Below are 18,469 nucleotides of genomic sequence, written 5' to 3'. Positions count from 1 at the left end.
ACCTAATATCTAAACCTAACATCTAACCCTAACATCTAAACCTAACATCTAACCCTAACAGCTAAACCTAACATCTAAACCTAACATCTAACCCTAACAGCTAAACCTAACATCTAACCCTAACATCTAAACCTAACATCTAAACCTAACATCTAACCCTAACAGCTAAACCTAACATCTAAACCTAACATCTAACCCTAACATCTAAACCTAACATCTAACCCGAACAGCTAAACCTAACATCTAAACCTAATATCTAAACCTAACATCTAACCCTAACATCTAAACCTAACATCTAACCCTAACATCTAAACCTAACATCTAACCCTAACAGCTAAACCTAACATCTAAACCTAACATCTAACCCTAACAGCTAAACCTAACATCTAAACCTAACATCTAACCCTAACAGCTAAACCTAACATCTAAACCTAACATCTAACCCTAACAGCTAAACCTAACATCTAACCCTAACAGCTAAACCTAATATCTAAACCTAACATCTAAACCTAACATCTAACCCTAACAGCTAAACCTAACATCTAACCCTAACATCTAAACCTAACAGCTAAACCTAACATCTAAACCTAACATCTAACCCTAACAGCTAAACCTAATATCTAAACCTAACATCTAACCCTAACAGCTAAACCTAACATCTAAACCTAACATCTAACCCTAACATCTAAACCTAACATCTAACCCTAACATCTAAACCTAACATCTAACCCTAACATCTAACCCTAACAGCTAAACCTAACATCTAACCCTAACAGCTAAACCTAATATCTAAACCTAACATCTAACCCTAACAGCTAAACCTAACATCTAACCCTAACAGCTAAACCTAACATCTAACCCTAACAGCTAAACCTAACATCTAAACCTAACATCTAACCCTAACAGCTAAACCTAACATCTAACCCTAACAGCTAAACCTAACATCTAAACCTAACATCTAACCCTAACGGCTAAACCTAACATCTAACCCTAACAGCTAAACCTAACATCTAACCCTAACAGCTAAACCTAACATCTAAACCTAACATCTAACCCTAACAGCTAAACCTAACATCTAACCCTAACAGCTAAACCTAACATCTAAACCTAACATCTAACCCTAACAGCTAAACCTAACATCCAACCCTAACAGCTAAACCTAACATCTAAACCTAACATCTAACCCTAACAGCTAAACCTAACATCTAACCCTAACAGCTAAACCTAACATCTAACCCTAACAGCTAAACCTAACATCTAACCCTAACAGCTAAACCTAACATCTAAACCTAACATCTAACCCTAACAGCTAAACCTAACATCTAACCCTAACAGCTAAACCTAACATCTAAACCTAACATCTAACCCTAACAGCTAAACCTAACATCTAACCCTAACAGCTAAACCCAACATCTAAACCTAACATCTAACACTAACAGCTAAACCTAACATCCAACCCTAACAGCTAAACCTAACATCTAAACCTAACATCTAACCCTAACAGCTAAACCTAACATCTAACCTGAAAATAGTATTTTCATGGGGCCATAGGAAATGTCCCACATAGGGAGAATTTTCCTTATTTTACTATACCTAAATCCCTAAATCCCCCAGTCCCCACAAGGATAGAATAACCAACACACACACACACACACACACACACACACACACACACACACACACACACACACACACACACACACACACACACACACACACACACACACACACACACACACACACACACACACACACACACACACATACTGCTGCTACACACACAAACACAGATTATTAATTTAACAGTTATTTTGCAAATGACTAAATCACATCACCATTACAAGTGGATGAAAATCCTAAAAATATTTCATTAGCCTGGGAGCCATTTTTACAGGATGAAAAAATGTATACAAATAGTTGGCACACACAAATATACATGTTTGGCTATAATTGTAGGCTAGTTATAAGCTTTTCATAACCTGATAACAGTATCCACAACTATTCTGAAACTTTCTGAAATTTGAAGGGTCCTAGAAGTTTTGGGGCTCCTATCTGGCGGGTGTCTCAGCCCCGCCCAGCTGTCTGGAGGAGCCGTGAATGGAGAGAGTGCTGCGGCCAGAGGAAGCAAGCCATGTGCTGAAGGAGGAACAGGACGCGCAAGAGAAAAACCACCGTGACTAAAAAGGGGGGAAATAATGTCAGCTCCACTGGTCTGTACACCACACACAGGGACGACAGTAGAGCGATACCAGACACGAAGCGAAATTGGCCTTTTCTCCACAGCAACCCCAAACGACACAGGAATAGCAGCAGCAGCAACTTCGCAATTGATGCGGTGTTCCAGTTTCTCCAAATCATGCTTTGGTAGTGGCGTTGCATGGATGACGCAGTAAACACGTATCAAGAAGGCAACTTATCATATTGATAACTTTTGCCTGAGAATAAAACTGAGGACAGTAATCACGGACGACATGAAATAGTTGCGGAGAAGAGCAGGACGTTTCTTGTGAGACTTGGATTTCTATCCCTCTGCTGCAACATTGTGATATTTTGAGTTTCTTCTGAAAGAACAAGAATCGGTCGCTTGACTGAAACATCTCACAAAACGGACCGAAAAACATTGCGTTGAACGGACATCGTCAAACGTGCAAATGTTTAGAATAAAAAGCATATTGATTTGGAAGACCATAAGTTCTATTTACGACGAGGAAAGTTTTAGAAAGTAGCCTATGCCATGCTGGAAAGGAATGGATTTAAAGGACAAACAACTGTATACTTGGCGTCAGTGAATATCAAACAAGATATGATGAATGTCGCGCAATGTGTTCAAATAAGGCATTTGTCACTTACAGTTATTGAAGAAAATGGATTTGAATAGTTATTGTAAGGGCTTGCCGTGCAAAAGGAGATCAACGAGCTGAGTCACACATTGATGAACCTTCATGGAACATAATCAAATGTAACGTCATAGTCAGTGCTGCATCTGCTTGGACTTCTCACTAATGTTCTCACCATTGGGAATGTATAGCTACATGGGTCTACATTGTAAATCTTCAACTGAAGACGAAAAACTGCGGCCGAGAGCACCTGGAATGTGAATGTGGACCGCAACCAACCTCGTGCATCATGAATAACACCAGGTCCATTTGAACAGCAGTGGAAAACACTGTAGTTGAATCAGTATAACTTATAGACAACAACGCGACGAATTATATAGCCCTGTACTCGTAATGGACAAGAACTGTTTAGCTTTTCAAATGGAGTTGACTCTTATGGTTGTTGCCCTCTTATCTTGGGTCGCGGTATGGGCGGACGATAGCAAAATAATATCAGACAGATATGCAGTCTACTGGAACAGCACGAACCACAGGTAAGGAATTGTACAAGTCAACTTTCAGTGATGTGAATTTACATTTTTGGATAGATCATCCGTGAATCCCGCTTCAAAAGATCCGGACATATAGACTAAGCTAAAAAAAAACGGCTCCACGAATAGCCCAGCGCGTTCAAAAGCCCCTTAATAACCATCCTCACCTTATCCCAATGAAGTTTCCCCCATAACGTTCATTCTTTGACTAGGCCTAGAAAAAGTTTAAATTCCTTCTTTAACAAAACATAATACTTTTTCTTACGGAGATACATTTGACCTGCACGTTTTAGTTATTTATCCCAGGTGTTGCTTCTATTCATTAGGCCTAATTAAATCACTTAAATAACTCTTGTTGTTTTTACCCCAATTATCACATCTCCCTGTGTAAAAAAAACAGACCCCTCAAGGCATGATTTAACTTGATTTATGACATATAGCCAGGCTTTCAGGATTCACATTCACAACGTTTTCACATTGCGTTCAACATGCATTGTGTTTGTAGTTTTTGATAACGAAGTTGCATTTGAAGTGTGATAAAATACTGCATGCCTAGGCTAAATATGACTTTTAAACTAAGACTATAGCGATCTCCACTAAGATACACGTCACTGCAAAACTCTGATTAAAATGCTTAATACATGCAGTTACATGTACACAGCTCTACCATAAACCATGTCATTCTATTGACATGCAACGTTTTGGTCTCACAGAATATCACACACTTGTTTCATTTTATCTCCTCAGTTCCTTCCAGAGCACTGTTGATGTTTGCATATTTTGTTCTGGAGCTGTAGGAATTATTTTTTAAATATGAAATAGCTCTTTCCAATTAGTTAATAAAAGAAAGAAGGTAAAGATCAATAATAGCGTGAAGACATTAAGAAGGAGATTCCATAAGTTTTGAACTCTTGTGAAATTGTTTGTGCTGGGACTTGCAATATTCTAAGCATTGGAACTATGCCAGTAGAACTTAGAAAGGTTTAATCAGACTTAATTCCTTGTAATGTTTAGAGAGCAATTTTCTGTCAAAAACAAGCTTTTGTGGTAAATTTTACCACAATTTATTAAGATGATTGTGTATAGATTATGAGCTAATTTCTCAAATTAGGGCTCCTGATTTGCGCGGCGGTCTAAGGCACTGCATGTCAGTGCTAGAGGCATTACTACAGACCTTGGTTCGGTTCCAGGCTGTATCACAACCGGCCGTGGTTGGAGACCCATAGGGCGGCGCACAATTGGCCCAGCATCGTCCGGGTTAGGGGTAGGCCGTCATTGTAAATAAGAATATGTTCTTTACTGTCTTGCCTAGCTAAATAAAGGTTAAATAAATAAAAAATATAAAAAATCTCCTTAAAAATCAAGAGATTTTTTCATGGCAGAGTACAGAGGTGAAACAAAAGAAAGAAAATGAAATATGTCTACATATTTGGAGCATGTTGAATTAATTAGTTATTCCTTTCTCTTTTTCTTCTCCCTGCATTTTTGGGAAGGGCCTTAAGTAAGCATTTCACTGTTAGTCTACACCCTGTTGTTTACAAGGCATGTGACAAATACATTTTGATTTGATTTGATGAGCGAACATAACACCGTATTCAGAATGGATTCCAGTGCAACACAATCCATCCATGGCTGCTTCAATACCATTCCACCAATTCCGCTGCAGCCATTATCATGAGCCCGTCCTCGGCAATTAAGGTGCCACAAACCTCCTGTGGCTTCAAGACCGCCTTACTTTTGTAGAACTGGAAATAACTTGTCTTGGCTATGCAGAAATGACTGTTTGAAGCCCAAGTGGAGCTTTTTGGATGACAGTGAATTTGCTTCCTTGTCACATAACGGTGACCTTTGTGGATTCCTACACAAAAAGCAAAATCATGTGAGAGGGACATGAGTCTCCTGTATACTTCTATAAAGGGGATTAAAGTTGTATACATCATTGATAACCTAGTGGCTTTGGCAATAGTAGTACTTGGGTTCGTTTTTTAAAGCCAATTGTTAAGTGGTGTTGGAATAAGAATCTGTCTTTTCCTATAGCAATCATAGAATGCTGTAAGCAGAATTGTAAAAAAAAAAAATCCTCATTCACCTTAACACCTTAACATTTAAATAAAAATGTGTGATGAAAAAGCAATAGACATGTGTCACGCCCTGACCATAGAGACTTTTTTATTCTCTATTTGGTTAGGTCAGGGTGTGACTTGGGTGGGCAAATGTATGTTTCTATTTCTTTGTTGGCCTAGTATGGTTCCCAATCAGAGGCATCTGTTTATCGTTGTCTCTGATTGGGGATCATACTTAGGCAGCCCTTTTTCCCACCTTCAGTTAGTTGCTGTGTAGCCTGCAGAACTTTACGTTCGTTTATCTTTTGTTGTTTTTTGGTGTTCATCAAAATAAAGAAAGAAAGAAAGATGTACGCTTACCACGCTGCACCTTGGTCTCATTCCAACAACGGACGTAACAACATGTAATATACATGTAATAGTTGTTTTATTTGTATGACTTCAGGAAAACTTTCTGTTGATTGAAAACAAAATAGCCAATTACAGAAATGTATGAATTAAAACAGTTCATATGTAATATTGTTTGGTTGTTGATCTTAGAAGGTTTTTCCAACTATCTGTGATGTGGTTTATATTATGTGGTATTAGAGAGGCTAGAAAATCAGACGCATAGGACGGATTAAAAGAAGAATAGGCTAGTATGGCTTCAGCGTTTACAAGTAAGGGGCCTTAGTGAGGAATCAGATACACTGACATACCCTGCTCCACATCTTCAAACACAAACTATTGAAATGGCTACTTCTTCACTTGATTTCTACGCCACAGATACAATTTGCATCGCAAATTCAATCCAAATAGTATAACGATGCATCGGTGTATTGATTGGTGTATTGATTGGTGTATTGATTGGTGTATTGATTGGTGTATTGCTGTATCACGGTTGCATTTCTTTGAATTGATTTGATATTGACCTCAGTAAGAGATATCAAAGTATAATCTCTTAACTGATCTTGAGCGGCAGGTAGCCCTGCGGTTAAGAGCGTTGGGCGAGTAATCAAATCCCAGAGGCGACTAGGTGAAAAATCTGTCGATGTGTCCTTGAGAAAGGCACTTAACCCTAATTGCTCCTGTAAGTCTCTCTGGTCTGCTAAATGACTAAAATGTAAAAATGATCTATACAAAATGATTACCTGCATTTTAACAACATATTTCCGGATAACTGTAATTTCATATCGCAGTGTCCGTTACAAAATTAGTAGTTTGAATAATCAAGTCTTACCTTAGCACACATTTATTAAGGAGATTGCTTTATGTAAATCTTATTGCCCAAATCGATTCGTTTTATTGGAGACTTATCTATGGTTTGAAATGGTATATTTTTTAGATTGGAACAATATTTGTAGTTCTTAAACATCTTTCTTATTGCCCGAGTTTTATATGCGAAGCTCTGGAATTTTTATAAATGCTAAATTTACATTTGTAAAAAAATCGCTGCGCATAGAGTGGATGAAATGCGCTGAAAATGATTTGTTTTTATAAGGACCTTCCCTTGTAATCAGTTGAACAGCCACTGACATGGCACTGTCATCCGTATTTTCATATGTACTCTCCTCACAGGGCTTCGGCATGTTGTCATTGCTATGTAACTTATGAGTACATTGAATAGCTATTAGCTGTGCCACACGGAAAGCTATCTGACTGATTTACTCTAATAAATAATAAAAATTGATACTGTCGCTCTCCATTCTGCTTACTAAACTTAACGCCATGCTTTGTTATATCTGCTTTCCTCATAAGGTCCCCTCCTTTCTGACCTAGTTTCACTAAGGTTATTGGGGAGTATTGAAGGGAAATGGTAGTGGTAGCTGGTCTGGGAGGACACACCAGATTATCTAGTACTCAATGATTGTAGTTTTTTTTGGAAGCTTTGAAGTCTATGACGAAGGGAACACTTTTGAAATCATGAAAATCGGCTTGAGGTGGTATGACCTTGGAGTTTGTGGCTGTGCAATGGTAGCTTGGGGTTCCTCTAGGTGGCGTTGGATAGGTTTTGCTCTGCTCAGCAACATCGTCCGCCATTTTCTCATTCATGGTAGGAAGACCTTCATTTTTGATGTGTCGAGAGCCAAGACAGGGACGATGATTGCAGCAAGTTACCAATAACCGTTTTATTGTGTCAAATGATTTTCAAGCTAAATTGAATCTAGCTTGAACTACAGTCAATTATCAATTGGTGTTGACAGATAGTTTGTCTACGTTAAAACAAGAATTTAATAAGAAAATTCAGAACTTTAATCGCCTTCACAATGTAATAATGAGTTCCATGCTTTAACCTCACACCTTTGAAAGTGAAGAAGCATCACTTGGCTCAATGCCAAAACTGATGGACAAGGGGAGAGAACCGGAATGAATCGCATGTTTTCTTCCCACAATGCTCTGCTCACATTCACCAATGGGCCGATTTAAATATATATATATATGTCCTCTGAATACAGGACTAGAACCACTGCCGTTTAAGGACTAAGTAGCTGATTTTAGAGCAGTTTAAAGAAACGTTAAAATACGTACATTTGTATTCGTTATTGATGTAGAATTCATGTTTTTGCTTATGCTGGGTAGAAAAAGCGAGGTTGTAAAAGTGCCATGTTTCTCATGGTTCAAACAGTACATATACAGGTAGTGGTTGTCCCCAAAGGGTTTCTTCCTCCTCTTTCGGTACTGCTGTTATGTCTACTACAATTTGTTGTGCATTTCTACTGTAGCTCATTTCTTGTATTTGTAACACAAAAATGACAAAAATGTAATGAAAAGTTACATTTGTTAGCTACAGTAAAAATGAAATTCCTGTTTAATTGTTTTAAGGCTTCAGATATGAAGACATGGCATCGGTGTCTAAGCGCTGAATGAAGTGTAATGCATTGTTTCTCTAATGGGGTTCTGCATTGAAACCACACTGACCCCTCACACACAGGCAGCAGCAAACTGTCCTAAATCTGTTCACAGTTTATCTATCTAGTCATTTGACATTAATTGAGTTTTCAATTTAAATTGGACAGCACTTTACGGGTCACTTGGTCTGGGTGTGTACAACTCAGCATCCCTCTATGCGCTCGTAATTCATTTGATGTTTCATGAGTGGCACATGCAATGCCATCCTTACTTCTCTGTGTATGAAATCTACAATTCCTTGGATAACACAATGCACTCTACTGTTTTGTTAAAACCCATACCTCTTTAATGGGAGACCCATTTCTGAAGGTCAAAAACCGATGCCTCTTTAATGGGAGACCTGTTTCTGAAGGTCAAAAACCGATGCCTCTTTAATGGGAGACCTGTTTCTGAAGGTCAAAAACCAATGCCTCTTTAATGGGAGACCTGTTTCTGAAGGTCAAAAACCAATGCCTCTTTCTCGCCAGTATTTTATGACATGAGCATGGACAGGAATGTACTGTACCCTCAACAAAACAGGGTTGAGTTGTCGACAGGGTTGAGACTACAGGTCTATGCCATGATTGGGACAGTTGCTGTGGAAACACTGACGTTTTTTTCACAGTAATATACTGTAATTGAGAGACCGCCATAGACTAAGAGGACATAATAAATGTATATACGTAATTGATTGTGTCTTGATAAAAGTTCCTCCTTTTTTTTGGAACCCGGGAAAGGGGCATTTTCCATGACAGAGCACAAGCCTCAGTATATTTGTTAGTTAGGGAATTTGATTGTCTGCCATGTTCACTGTACGAAACACAACCTCCTTTTAGACAGCCCTAATGTGGAGCCATTTGAACTGCCTCCTCATTTATATAAAATGGAAGGCCATCTCTGTTTCTAACTATTTCATCGAAGGTTCCTGTTTTTTAATCATAGGTCATGAACTCGTTTGGCTCTGAATTTAGAATTTATCCTCCAAGAGATTTTAGGCTAGTGAAAGAATATCTGGAAAAAACTTTGACAAAAAATAATACAACTTTTTTTTCTCTTCTCTAGAAAACGTAAGACCATATGCCCATCTTAATGAAAATGCAAAAAAAAAGTTTCACTTCCAAATCTGAAAATTGCCTTGGAATGGAATAATTATTTTTACATTGAATTGGACGTTAATGGCCTGGCACAATGTAACATTAAAGGGCTCTTACATCTCATTAAAGATTAAAGTTGGTGCATAATATCTACAAAAGCAATTGGTATGAAAGAGGAATTTACTAATCAGTAATCTAGGTTCAAAGCTTCATTAAATAAAATGACCCTGAGAGTGTATGAGTTCAAAGCCTGCTTCATTTGCTAAGATACAGCATTTCCTTTCCAATGTTAATCAAGGTTATGCTAATGTCGGACATGATGAATCGGGCTGGTTTACTGTCCTTGTCCTCATGTTAAATGCTAGACAAAAACATTACCATTCTTCAGTTATTTGTATCTAACAATGATTGTCTATATTACTCTACTGACGCATCACAATTTGTTAGAAAAATATAGAATCCTTTGAAAGTATAGTATTTTTGACTTAGGCAATGGCCTAGATGGTTGTTTGTGAAATTGCGTTTGATGTGTCAGAGATTACACATTTAGACTCTGGACAGGAGTGTATTGCTTTTCTGTTCTTTTATTATCTCTCTGAGACATGGGTGCTGAACAAATGTAGAGTTTCTTGTGACTCGGATGTCCTGTTTGTTCAGTCAGTCTGTCACCAACTTCTTGTGAACCTCCCTTCCATTGTCCCCCACCTGTGTCGAGACACTGAATATGACTGTACTGGTCACATTGGTGGCAGACAGTAAACTATGTGGTGAGTTTGTCGGCCTGGTTCCGCATGGCGCAGAGCGGACTATCTTGCCGTCAGGATCTCAAATAGTGAAGAACAACGAGTAATGGCTGCCGTTTCATTTATTCAGCATAGCTCTTTTATTTAGAATCAAACGGTAAATGCCCATTTGTAAGACCTTTTACTCTTGTTTGTTTTATACCATTTTTTTGTACTTCCCAACAGTGCTTATCAGCACTTCGTCATTCCTTATACAATGCTCATGCATTTTAATGCCTGACCCACATTCTCTTTGCACATAAGCAGTCTTGTGTACCAAGAGAGCTAGAAACTTTGAACTTCGCTAGGTGTTCAGAACTGAACTGCAACATTTTCAAAAAGGAAATCAGGGTTGTGAGTAAAGCCCCCTAACCACATACTGCCTTTATTATGTTTGAACTGTGCAAACTGGTGTGGCATTCTCTCCACCACTCTCAGCCCAGGATAGGCCTATGGACTTTTGTTTTGCACATTTTTGTTGCCATAAAAAAATCACTTTGTCGGTTTCTTTAATTTAGCAGATTTAGGATATATTGGAACAGTGTTACCTTTCGAAAGCCTCCAGGGGATGAGAGTCCAGTCTATCTGCTTCTCTCGCCTGTTCTTTTGTCCTTTCTTGAGTACTGTGCTAGCTCTGAAACTATCTCTGAAACTATCTCTGAAACTATCTCTGTAACAAGCTCTGTAACTAGCTCTGAAACTAGCTCTGAAACTAGCTCTGTAACTAGCTCTAAACTAGCTCTGTAACTAGCTCTGAAACTAGCTCTGAAACTAGCTCTGTAACTAGCTCTGAAACTAGCTCTGAAACTAGCTCTGTAACTAGCTCTGTAACTAGCTCTGTAACTAGCTCTGTAACTAGCTCTGTAACTAGCTCTGAAACTAGCTCTGTAACTAGCTCTGTAACTAGCTCTGTAACTAGCTCTGAAACTAGCTCTGAAACTAGCTCTGTAACTAGCTCTGAAACTAGCTCTGAAACTAGCTCTGAAACTAGCTCTGAAACTAGCTCTGTAACTAGCTCTGTAACTAGCTCTGAAACTAGCTCTGTAACTAGCTCTGAAACTAGCTCTGTAACTAGCTCTGTAACTAGCTCTGTAACTAGCTCTGAAACTAGCTCTGAAACTAGCTCTGAAACTAGCTCTGAAACTAGCTCTGTAACTAGCTCTGAAACTAGCTCTGAAACTAGCTCTGAATTATTTTAGATGTTGATGGTGTACTGCCATCATGTTGTTTTACGCTTTCCTGCCCATTATATGAACACCGTTAATGTTATTTACGTGTATATAGATGTAATTCTCCTCCTATATTACTTTACCGCCAATCACAATGAAACCGGACAGCAGTTAATTGCTTGAACATGAACATCCTAATGGCTTCTTGCTTGTAAAAATATTGCCCATCATTTGATAAATGCAATGCCCGTTGTCGAATAATAGACTGCCGCTCGTAAAAGTAATGATGGTGTTTTCCTAAGTGATTCTGCTGTAATAGTTTACGTTTATTGATGTCATTTGGGCATAAAGCTCTCCCTCTCTCTTCATTACCCCTTCTTCAGGCTGTGATTTGGCTTATATCCTCAGAAGATAATTAATTGAATTACTATAATGGAGAGTGGAGGTGTTCCTTCAGAACTATAAAAGGCATTTTAGACCGTTTTTAGGTAAATGTCCTTCGCTCATCCATTTATGTTGAGTTATGAAGTGGTGGATTACTTGTGGGGTGATGGAGCACCCTTTCAAAATAAGAAGCCACTGTTGCATCCTCTTGGTACCCACGCAGCACCATATACAATCACGAAAACATCATGTTACGTCAATGACAAACTTTCCCTGTTGAATGTGTAGGGAAACAGAGGCCAGGGAAACATATTAAATACAAGCGGTCTAAGAGACAGGAAGGCTTCAGCAGTACCTGCATATTGCCTGTAAGACTTTTACGACCTTTCTCAAAGAGCTTTTCCTTCAACATTCATTTGTTCGGCCGGACAAAGAGAATATATTGCTAATGGGATTGAACAAGATGTTGCTCCATCCGTAGGGTGTATATCGAATATATATGTAGGAGAAAATAATTAAACACTCAACTGAATCAGTGGAGTCATAGGGATTACCTCTACTGTACTGCTGTAGCAGGATTCTAACCACACTGTCCTTCCCTCCAACAGAGATTCACAGGGTTGAGTCCTTGCGCCTTTTACTATGCTTTCTACGTTGCACACTTAATAAAGGTTTGATTAAACTAAAATGACACAACGGAAACAAATCAATGTTTCTTCCCAGTGAAAAAAGAGTGCACTTCAGACTGTAAAATAATTAAGAAGGGTTAAACCAGTCTCAGAGGAATGATGTTCTGGTATGTTAATTGTATTTCTGTGAAAAGGTACGCAGGAATGTATTAGCACAGATGTGTACTTTGAATTTAAGTGTTAGTTCTGGATTGAGGCATAGATTAGAACACGTTAATCATGTTTATATCACCACGTAGAAGGATATGCTTCACTGATTAAACCAAATATCCTGTGCATGATCGTCCAACCCTCAACCCCCAAAGGTAGTCTTGTAAACTTGACGTAAATGGAGGCCAGAAAGTAACATAATGAAGTACAGCCTACAGTATGTAGATCGGCATAGGCCTATATTTCAGCTTCCAATGTTTCCATTGTTGCAATCATTTTATTGATTGGTTGACTATTACAGTGCCTTGCGAAAGTATTCGGCCCCCTTGAACTTTGCGACCTTTTGCCACATTTCAGGCTTCAAACATAAAGATATAAAACTGTATTTTTTTGTGAAGAATCAACAACAAGTGGGACACAATCATGAAGTGGAACAACATTTATTGGATATTTCAAACTTTTTTAACAAATCAAAAACTGAAAAATTGGGCGTGCAAAATTATTCAGCCCCCTTAAGTTAATACTTTGTAGTGCCACCTTTTGCTGCGATTACAGCTGTAAGTCGCTTGGGGTATGTCTCTATCAGTTTTGCACATCGAGAGACTGAAATTTTTTCCCATTCCTCCTTGCCAAACAGCTCGAGCTCAGTGAGGTTGGATGGAGAGCATTTGTGAACAGCAGTTTTCAGTTCTTTCCACAAATTCTCGATTGGATTCAGGTCTGGACTTTGACTTGGCCATTCTAACACCTGGATATGTTTATTTTTGAACCATTCCATTGTAGATTTTGCTTTATGTTTTGGATCATTGTCTTGTTGGAAGACAAATCTCCGTCCCAGTCTCAGGTCTTTTGCAGACTCCATCAGGTTTTCTTCCAGAATGGTCCTGTATTTGGCTCCATCCATCTTCCCATCAATTTTAACCATCTTCCCTGTCCCTGCTGAAGAAAAGCAGGCCCAAACCATGATGCTGCCACCACCATGTTTGACAGTGGGGATGGTGTGTTCAGCTGTGTTGCTTTTACGCCAAACATAACGTTTTGCATTGTTGCCAAAAAGTTCAATTTTGGTTTCATCTGACCAGAGCACCTTCTTCCACATGTTTGGTGTGTCTCGAGGTTGCTTGTGGCAAACTTTAAACGACACTTTTTATGGATATCTTTAAGAAATGGCTTTCTTCTTGCCACTCTTCCATAAAGGCCAGATTTGTGCAATATACGACTGATTGTTGTCCTATGGACAGAGTCTCCCACCTCAGCTGTAGATCTCTGCAGTTCATCCAGAGTGATCATGGGCCTCTTGGCTGCATCTCTGATCAGTCTTCTCCTTGTATGAGCTGAAAGTTTAGAGGGACGGCCAGGTCTTGGTAGATTTGCAGTGGTCTGATACTCCTTCCATTTCAATATTATCGCTTGCACAGTGCTCCTTGGGATGTTTAAAGCTTGGGAAATCTTTTTGTATCCAAATACGGCTTTAAACTTCTTCACAACAGTATCTCGGACCTGCCTGGTGTGTTCCTTGTTCTTCATGATGCTCTCTGCGCTTTTAACGGACCTCTGAGACTATTACAGTGCAGGTGCATTTATACGGGGACTTGATTACACACAGGTGGATTGTATTTATCATCATTAGTCATTTAGGTCAACATTGGATTATTCAGAGATCCTCACTGAACTTCTGGAGAGAGTTTGCTGCACTGAAAGTAAAGGGGCTGAATAATTTTGCACGCCCAATTTTTCAGTTTTTTTTTTTTTGTTAAAAAAGTTTGAAATATCCAATAAATGTCGTTCCACTTCATGATTGTGTCCCACTTGTTGTTGATTCTTCACAAAAAAATACAGTTTTATATCTTTATGTTTGAAGCCTGAGATGTGGCAAAAGGTCGCAGTTCAAGGGGGCCGAATACTTTCGCAAGGCACTGTAAGTTGACTAAAATTGAACAATAAAAAAAGGAAATCAGTCACTTGGTCAAATATCTTTCAAGACAATTCATATTTGTAGTTTTTGATTATATTTAATTATATTTTTCTGGATTAAATTATTATGATAATATGTTAACATGTTAACCTGTCTTTGTTTTACATTTTTGAAAAACAGATTTGAATTATTATAATTTTAATTACTGCATTTCTATATTGATCTCCGTTAAATAAATGCTTGATTGCTGGGCAACATACAGAGGATTATGTAGCTAAATATATAACCGCTTAACGTTTTTTTATTGAAATGTTAACAATATTTATTTCGCTATTTTGATATTGATTAGTGATTTACAGAAAAAATAACGTATGTTTATTTGGATTTTAAATGTCGCAAAACTGTTTTTAAAAATGTTTAATTTCTCCTTGATTAGTTCACTTGTTTTTGTAGATAAAAAAAATAAGACAACATAAATCAGTTTTATACTATACGCCTTACACGTCAAGTAGTAACGCTACACAATCGTAAGCTCAAATACATGGACTACAGAAAACAGTCGGCACCAGAAGGACAACTCGCTGTTAGAAACCTTAAACTGCATGTAGGTATTAGGTAACATTAAATGGGTCATGCAGTTCTTTAGTTGATTCTGAAACAAGGAATTAGTGAGTTGTTTATGTATACAGTAGTTTATTTAGCATGTTATAGTGCAAGCGAAAATGCTTAGTAGTTCATTAGTAGTTGGGGCGGCAGGGTAACCTAGTGGTTAGAGCATTGGACTAGTAACCAAAAGGTTGCAAGTTCAAATCCCTGAGCTGACAAGGTACAAATCTGTCGTTCTGCCCCTGAACAGGCAGTTAACCCACTCTTCCTAGGCCGTCATTGAAAATAAGAATTTGTTCTTAAATGACTTGCCTAGTTAAAAAATATATATGTTTTTCTGTTGGGCTTTGGAGATTGGTGCCAATAACAATATGGAAAATATATTGTGGTGGATATATCAAATAAAGATCTGCTGGAGTCCAAGTCAAACCAAAATTCTTTATTTCTGAGCTCAGAGAGAATAACAGAGTTACACAGCGCAGTGTATACAGTCTGAATTCTGAAGCATTGGGTGATAAGCACATATCTTTATAGTTCCTGTTCTTGTGCGGGACTCTCAGTTCCCTTTTTATCTATACAAGGACACTTGAGCAAACTGGTTTACAACACAGGATTATACTCCCAAGAACAGGAGATTATAATAGGACAGGTTAGTCTCATACTTAGTTATGTGGACACATACAATTACAATTTTCCATGACAACCGCATGTTTGATTAAATTACAAACATTTGTGTGTGTGCAAAGTAGTGTGCAAAAAAAACAACAACCTCAAAACGAAATGTTGAGAAATATATATTAAGTCTATGGGTCAACCCATCTTTGAGCTTAATATGAATACCTCAATGATAAGAGTAATACACAGCTAAAACAAAACGTGTTCGTCACAGTTCTGCGGCCAACAATAGCATTTCAACCAGACCATCATACATACTTGATTTTGGGAGTAAAACATACCAGGACATCTGAAAACCATTTACCTCAGGATAGAGTAGCAGCCTGACATGTCAATTGGGAGAAATCCAGACCTAATGAGGTTGAATATAAGAGTCTGGTCTCCTCACAATCAGTGAATGTAATTCTGATCAGGTTTCTTACACTTTTATGATTCCGGTATTGTACGCACTTTGTTACAATATTGACTGCAGGGAATGTAGGTTTCTGTAATGGGATGCTTGGACGACGCTTGTTTGGACTAGGTTTTAGCCTAGATTTGACAGTTATTTGACAGTCATGTGCGGTGTGACCTGACAGTCCTGGTCGATCTGCAGGACGACTGTTGTGACTGTTGTGCCTCGTAGGCTCTCACCTGTTTCTTCTTAGCCTGCCTTGACTGTTTGATGGGGTGAACGACCGATGACTTTGGCACACGTGGTTCTGTCTTGAAGTGAGAGGGCACGGATTTGCTATACCACAGTGCACAGTAAGCGTTGACCTTTAAACAACTAGAGATTTGGAGAGAGAAAGAACGGAGACAGGGAATGAGAAGCTTGTGAAAGTGTAGCATTGCGCTCAAGTCATCTGGGAGCTTTATTTTCAGAATAGCAGACATGTCAAGCCTGTCGTTCTCATGGAGAGTGGGAGGGAGGGAGTTGGGTACAGAGCCTGTCGTTCTCATGGAGAGTGGGGGGGAGGGAGTTGGGTACATAGCCTGTCGTTCTCATGGAGAGTGGGAGGAAGGGAGTTGGGTACAGAGCCTGCCGTTCTCAAGGAGGGTGGGGGGGTGGGGGAGTTGGGTACAGAGCCTGTCGTTCTCATGGAGAGTGGGGGGGGGGGGGAGTTGGGTACAGAGCCTGTCGTTATCATGGAGAGTGGGAGGGAGGGAGTTGGGTACAGAGCCTGTCGTTATCATGGAGAGTGGGAGGGAGGGAGTTGGGTACAGAGCCTGTCGTTATCATGGAGAGTGGGAGGGAGGGAGTTGGGTACAGAGCCTGACGTTCTCATGGAGGGTGGGGGGGGGGGGGAGTTGGGTACAGAGCCTGTCGTTCTCATGGAGAGTGGGGGGGAGGGAGTTGGGTACAGAGCCTGTCGTTATCATGGAGAGTGGGAGGGAGGGAGTATAGACAGTACAAACAGAAGTGTACATTGCTCCAAATACTGAATATGTTAGTAAGGCACGGGGTAAAAGGGTGTACAGTATGAGGATAATATGTCATTCTCTTAGACCATTTTTTATTAATGCCAAGTAAATATGAATGAAAAGTCTTCCATTTGGCTGTAGAATCTGATGATTAGTATCCCCAGTGATGTCATCAGATTATGGATGCCAGCACAGCATACATTTCCCAAGATGCATCTTCTGACATATACAGTAGTCGGAGAAGGTGTTGTATAACCCACTACAGAACCTCCTGCTGTCCCTGTGTCTCATTCCTTCATCATAGATGGTCATTTTTAAATGATTTTCCATATCGCATACTTTTTAACAATCTCTCTCAATCACTACAAAATATTAAATGAAATTACGCTTCAAATGTACACCATTTTGTTTATTAGGAAACTGAAGTTTTATGAATAAGCACATCATCCAGCGAGGATGCTTGTGATCTGAAAAGAAGAGACGAGAGCTTTAAGCTGCACAAAAGGACAGTTTTTCCACCCGGCTTGGTATTATGGTCCTTGCAGTACTATTGGGTCAGTGACGATTCCATATGTGAACTGATGTCAGGTATGGCACCGGACTTTGGTACCAACTGAGATGATTTGATTTCAACAACTGCACATGCTGTACTGGCACCTTTCTTCCTCTCCAGTCACAGAGCTAGAAGTGGGCTGACATGAATCCTTTAATATCTCCTGGAATCACGTTGAGCTTTTGCAAAGAATTGACATTTTCTGTGTTTCTTGTGACACTGAAGTCCTGAATCACAGAGAGACTAATGGAGGTGACCTCTTGACTGAGCAGAGTGTTAGCAGACAGAGAGAGAGAGAGACGTGTTTGAAGACTGGGACAGTGGCAGCAACAGGTGAGGGAACATGACTGGAATGGAAACGGAGCGAGGGTTGTCACAGCGCATGCTCCAGAATCTCTCCATGAGGAGGGGAAAGGAGCACTGAAAGTTGGTTACAAAGATCGGTGAGAGAATCGTTGCAGTCTCACGGTTTAGATATGTTTGTTTGGGATTCAGTCTCTTCATTTAGAACTAGCGGAGCTTGAAAATAAAACAATTGTATAGAAATGTGCACAAATTATGACGTGGAAACAAAGTGTGGTAATATGGGAGATATTATTAATACTAATACTGGGGCACTGCATCTTATGACTGCATACCACTATAATTACCCTTCATTGTTTTCTCTTCTTTAAATTCCTCTCTGCACATTTCAAACAGTTTCAGCGTAACACTGTACTGTATAGGAGATACTACATTCTGAGCACATTA

The 18,469-nt window shown here is 39.2% G+C and overlaps 1 protein-coding gene across 1 annotated transcript in view; it reads left to right on the top strand.

Moving 5' to 3' along the window:
• The first annotated feature begins 2,203 nt into the window (after nt 1-2,203).
• The window catches only part of LOC139415209 (ephrin-A2-like), a 208,189-nt gene continuing 191,923 nt past the window's right edge, over nt 2,204-18,469 (top strand). The window contains exon 1 of the mRNA XM_071163116.1: nt 2,204-3,370. Within this exon, the coding sequence (XP_071019217.1) occupies nt 3,231-3,370 (140 nt within the window). The 5' untranslated portion in view covers nt 2,204-3,230. The remainder of the gene's footprint in view (nt 3,371-18,469) is intronic.

This window comes from Oncorhynchus clarkii, chromosome 1, assembly GCF_045791955.1.
Source record: "Oncorhynchus clarkii lewisi isolate Uvic-CL-2024 chromosome 1, UVic_Ocla_1.0, whole genome shotgun sequence".
Classification (NCBI taxonomy): Eukaryota; Metazoa; Chordata; class Actinopteri; order Salmoniformes; family Salmonidae; genus Oncorhynchus; species Oncorhynchus clarkii.
The sequence above is the reverse complement of the archived record's forward strand: the minus strand, read 5'-3'. Positions and strand labels throughout refer to the sequence as shown.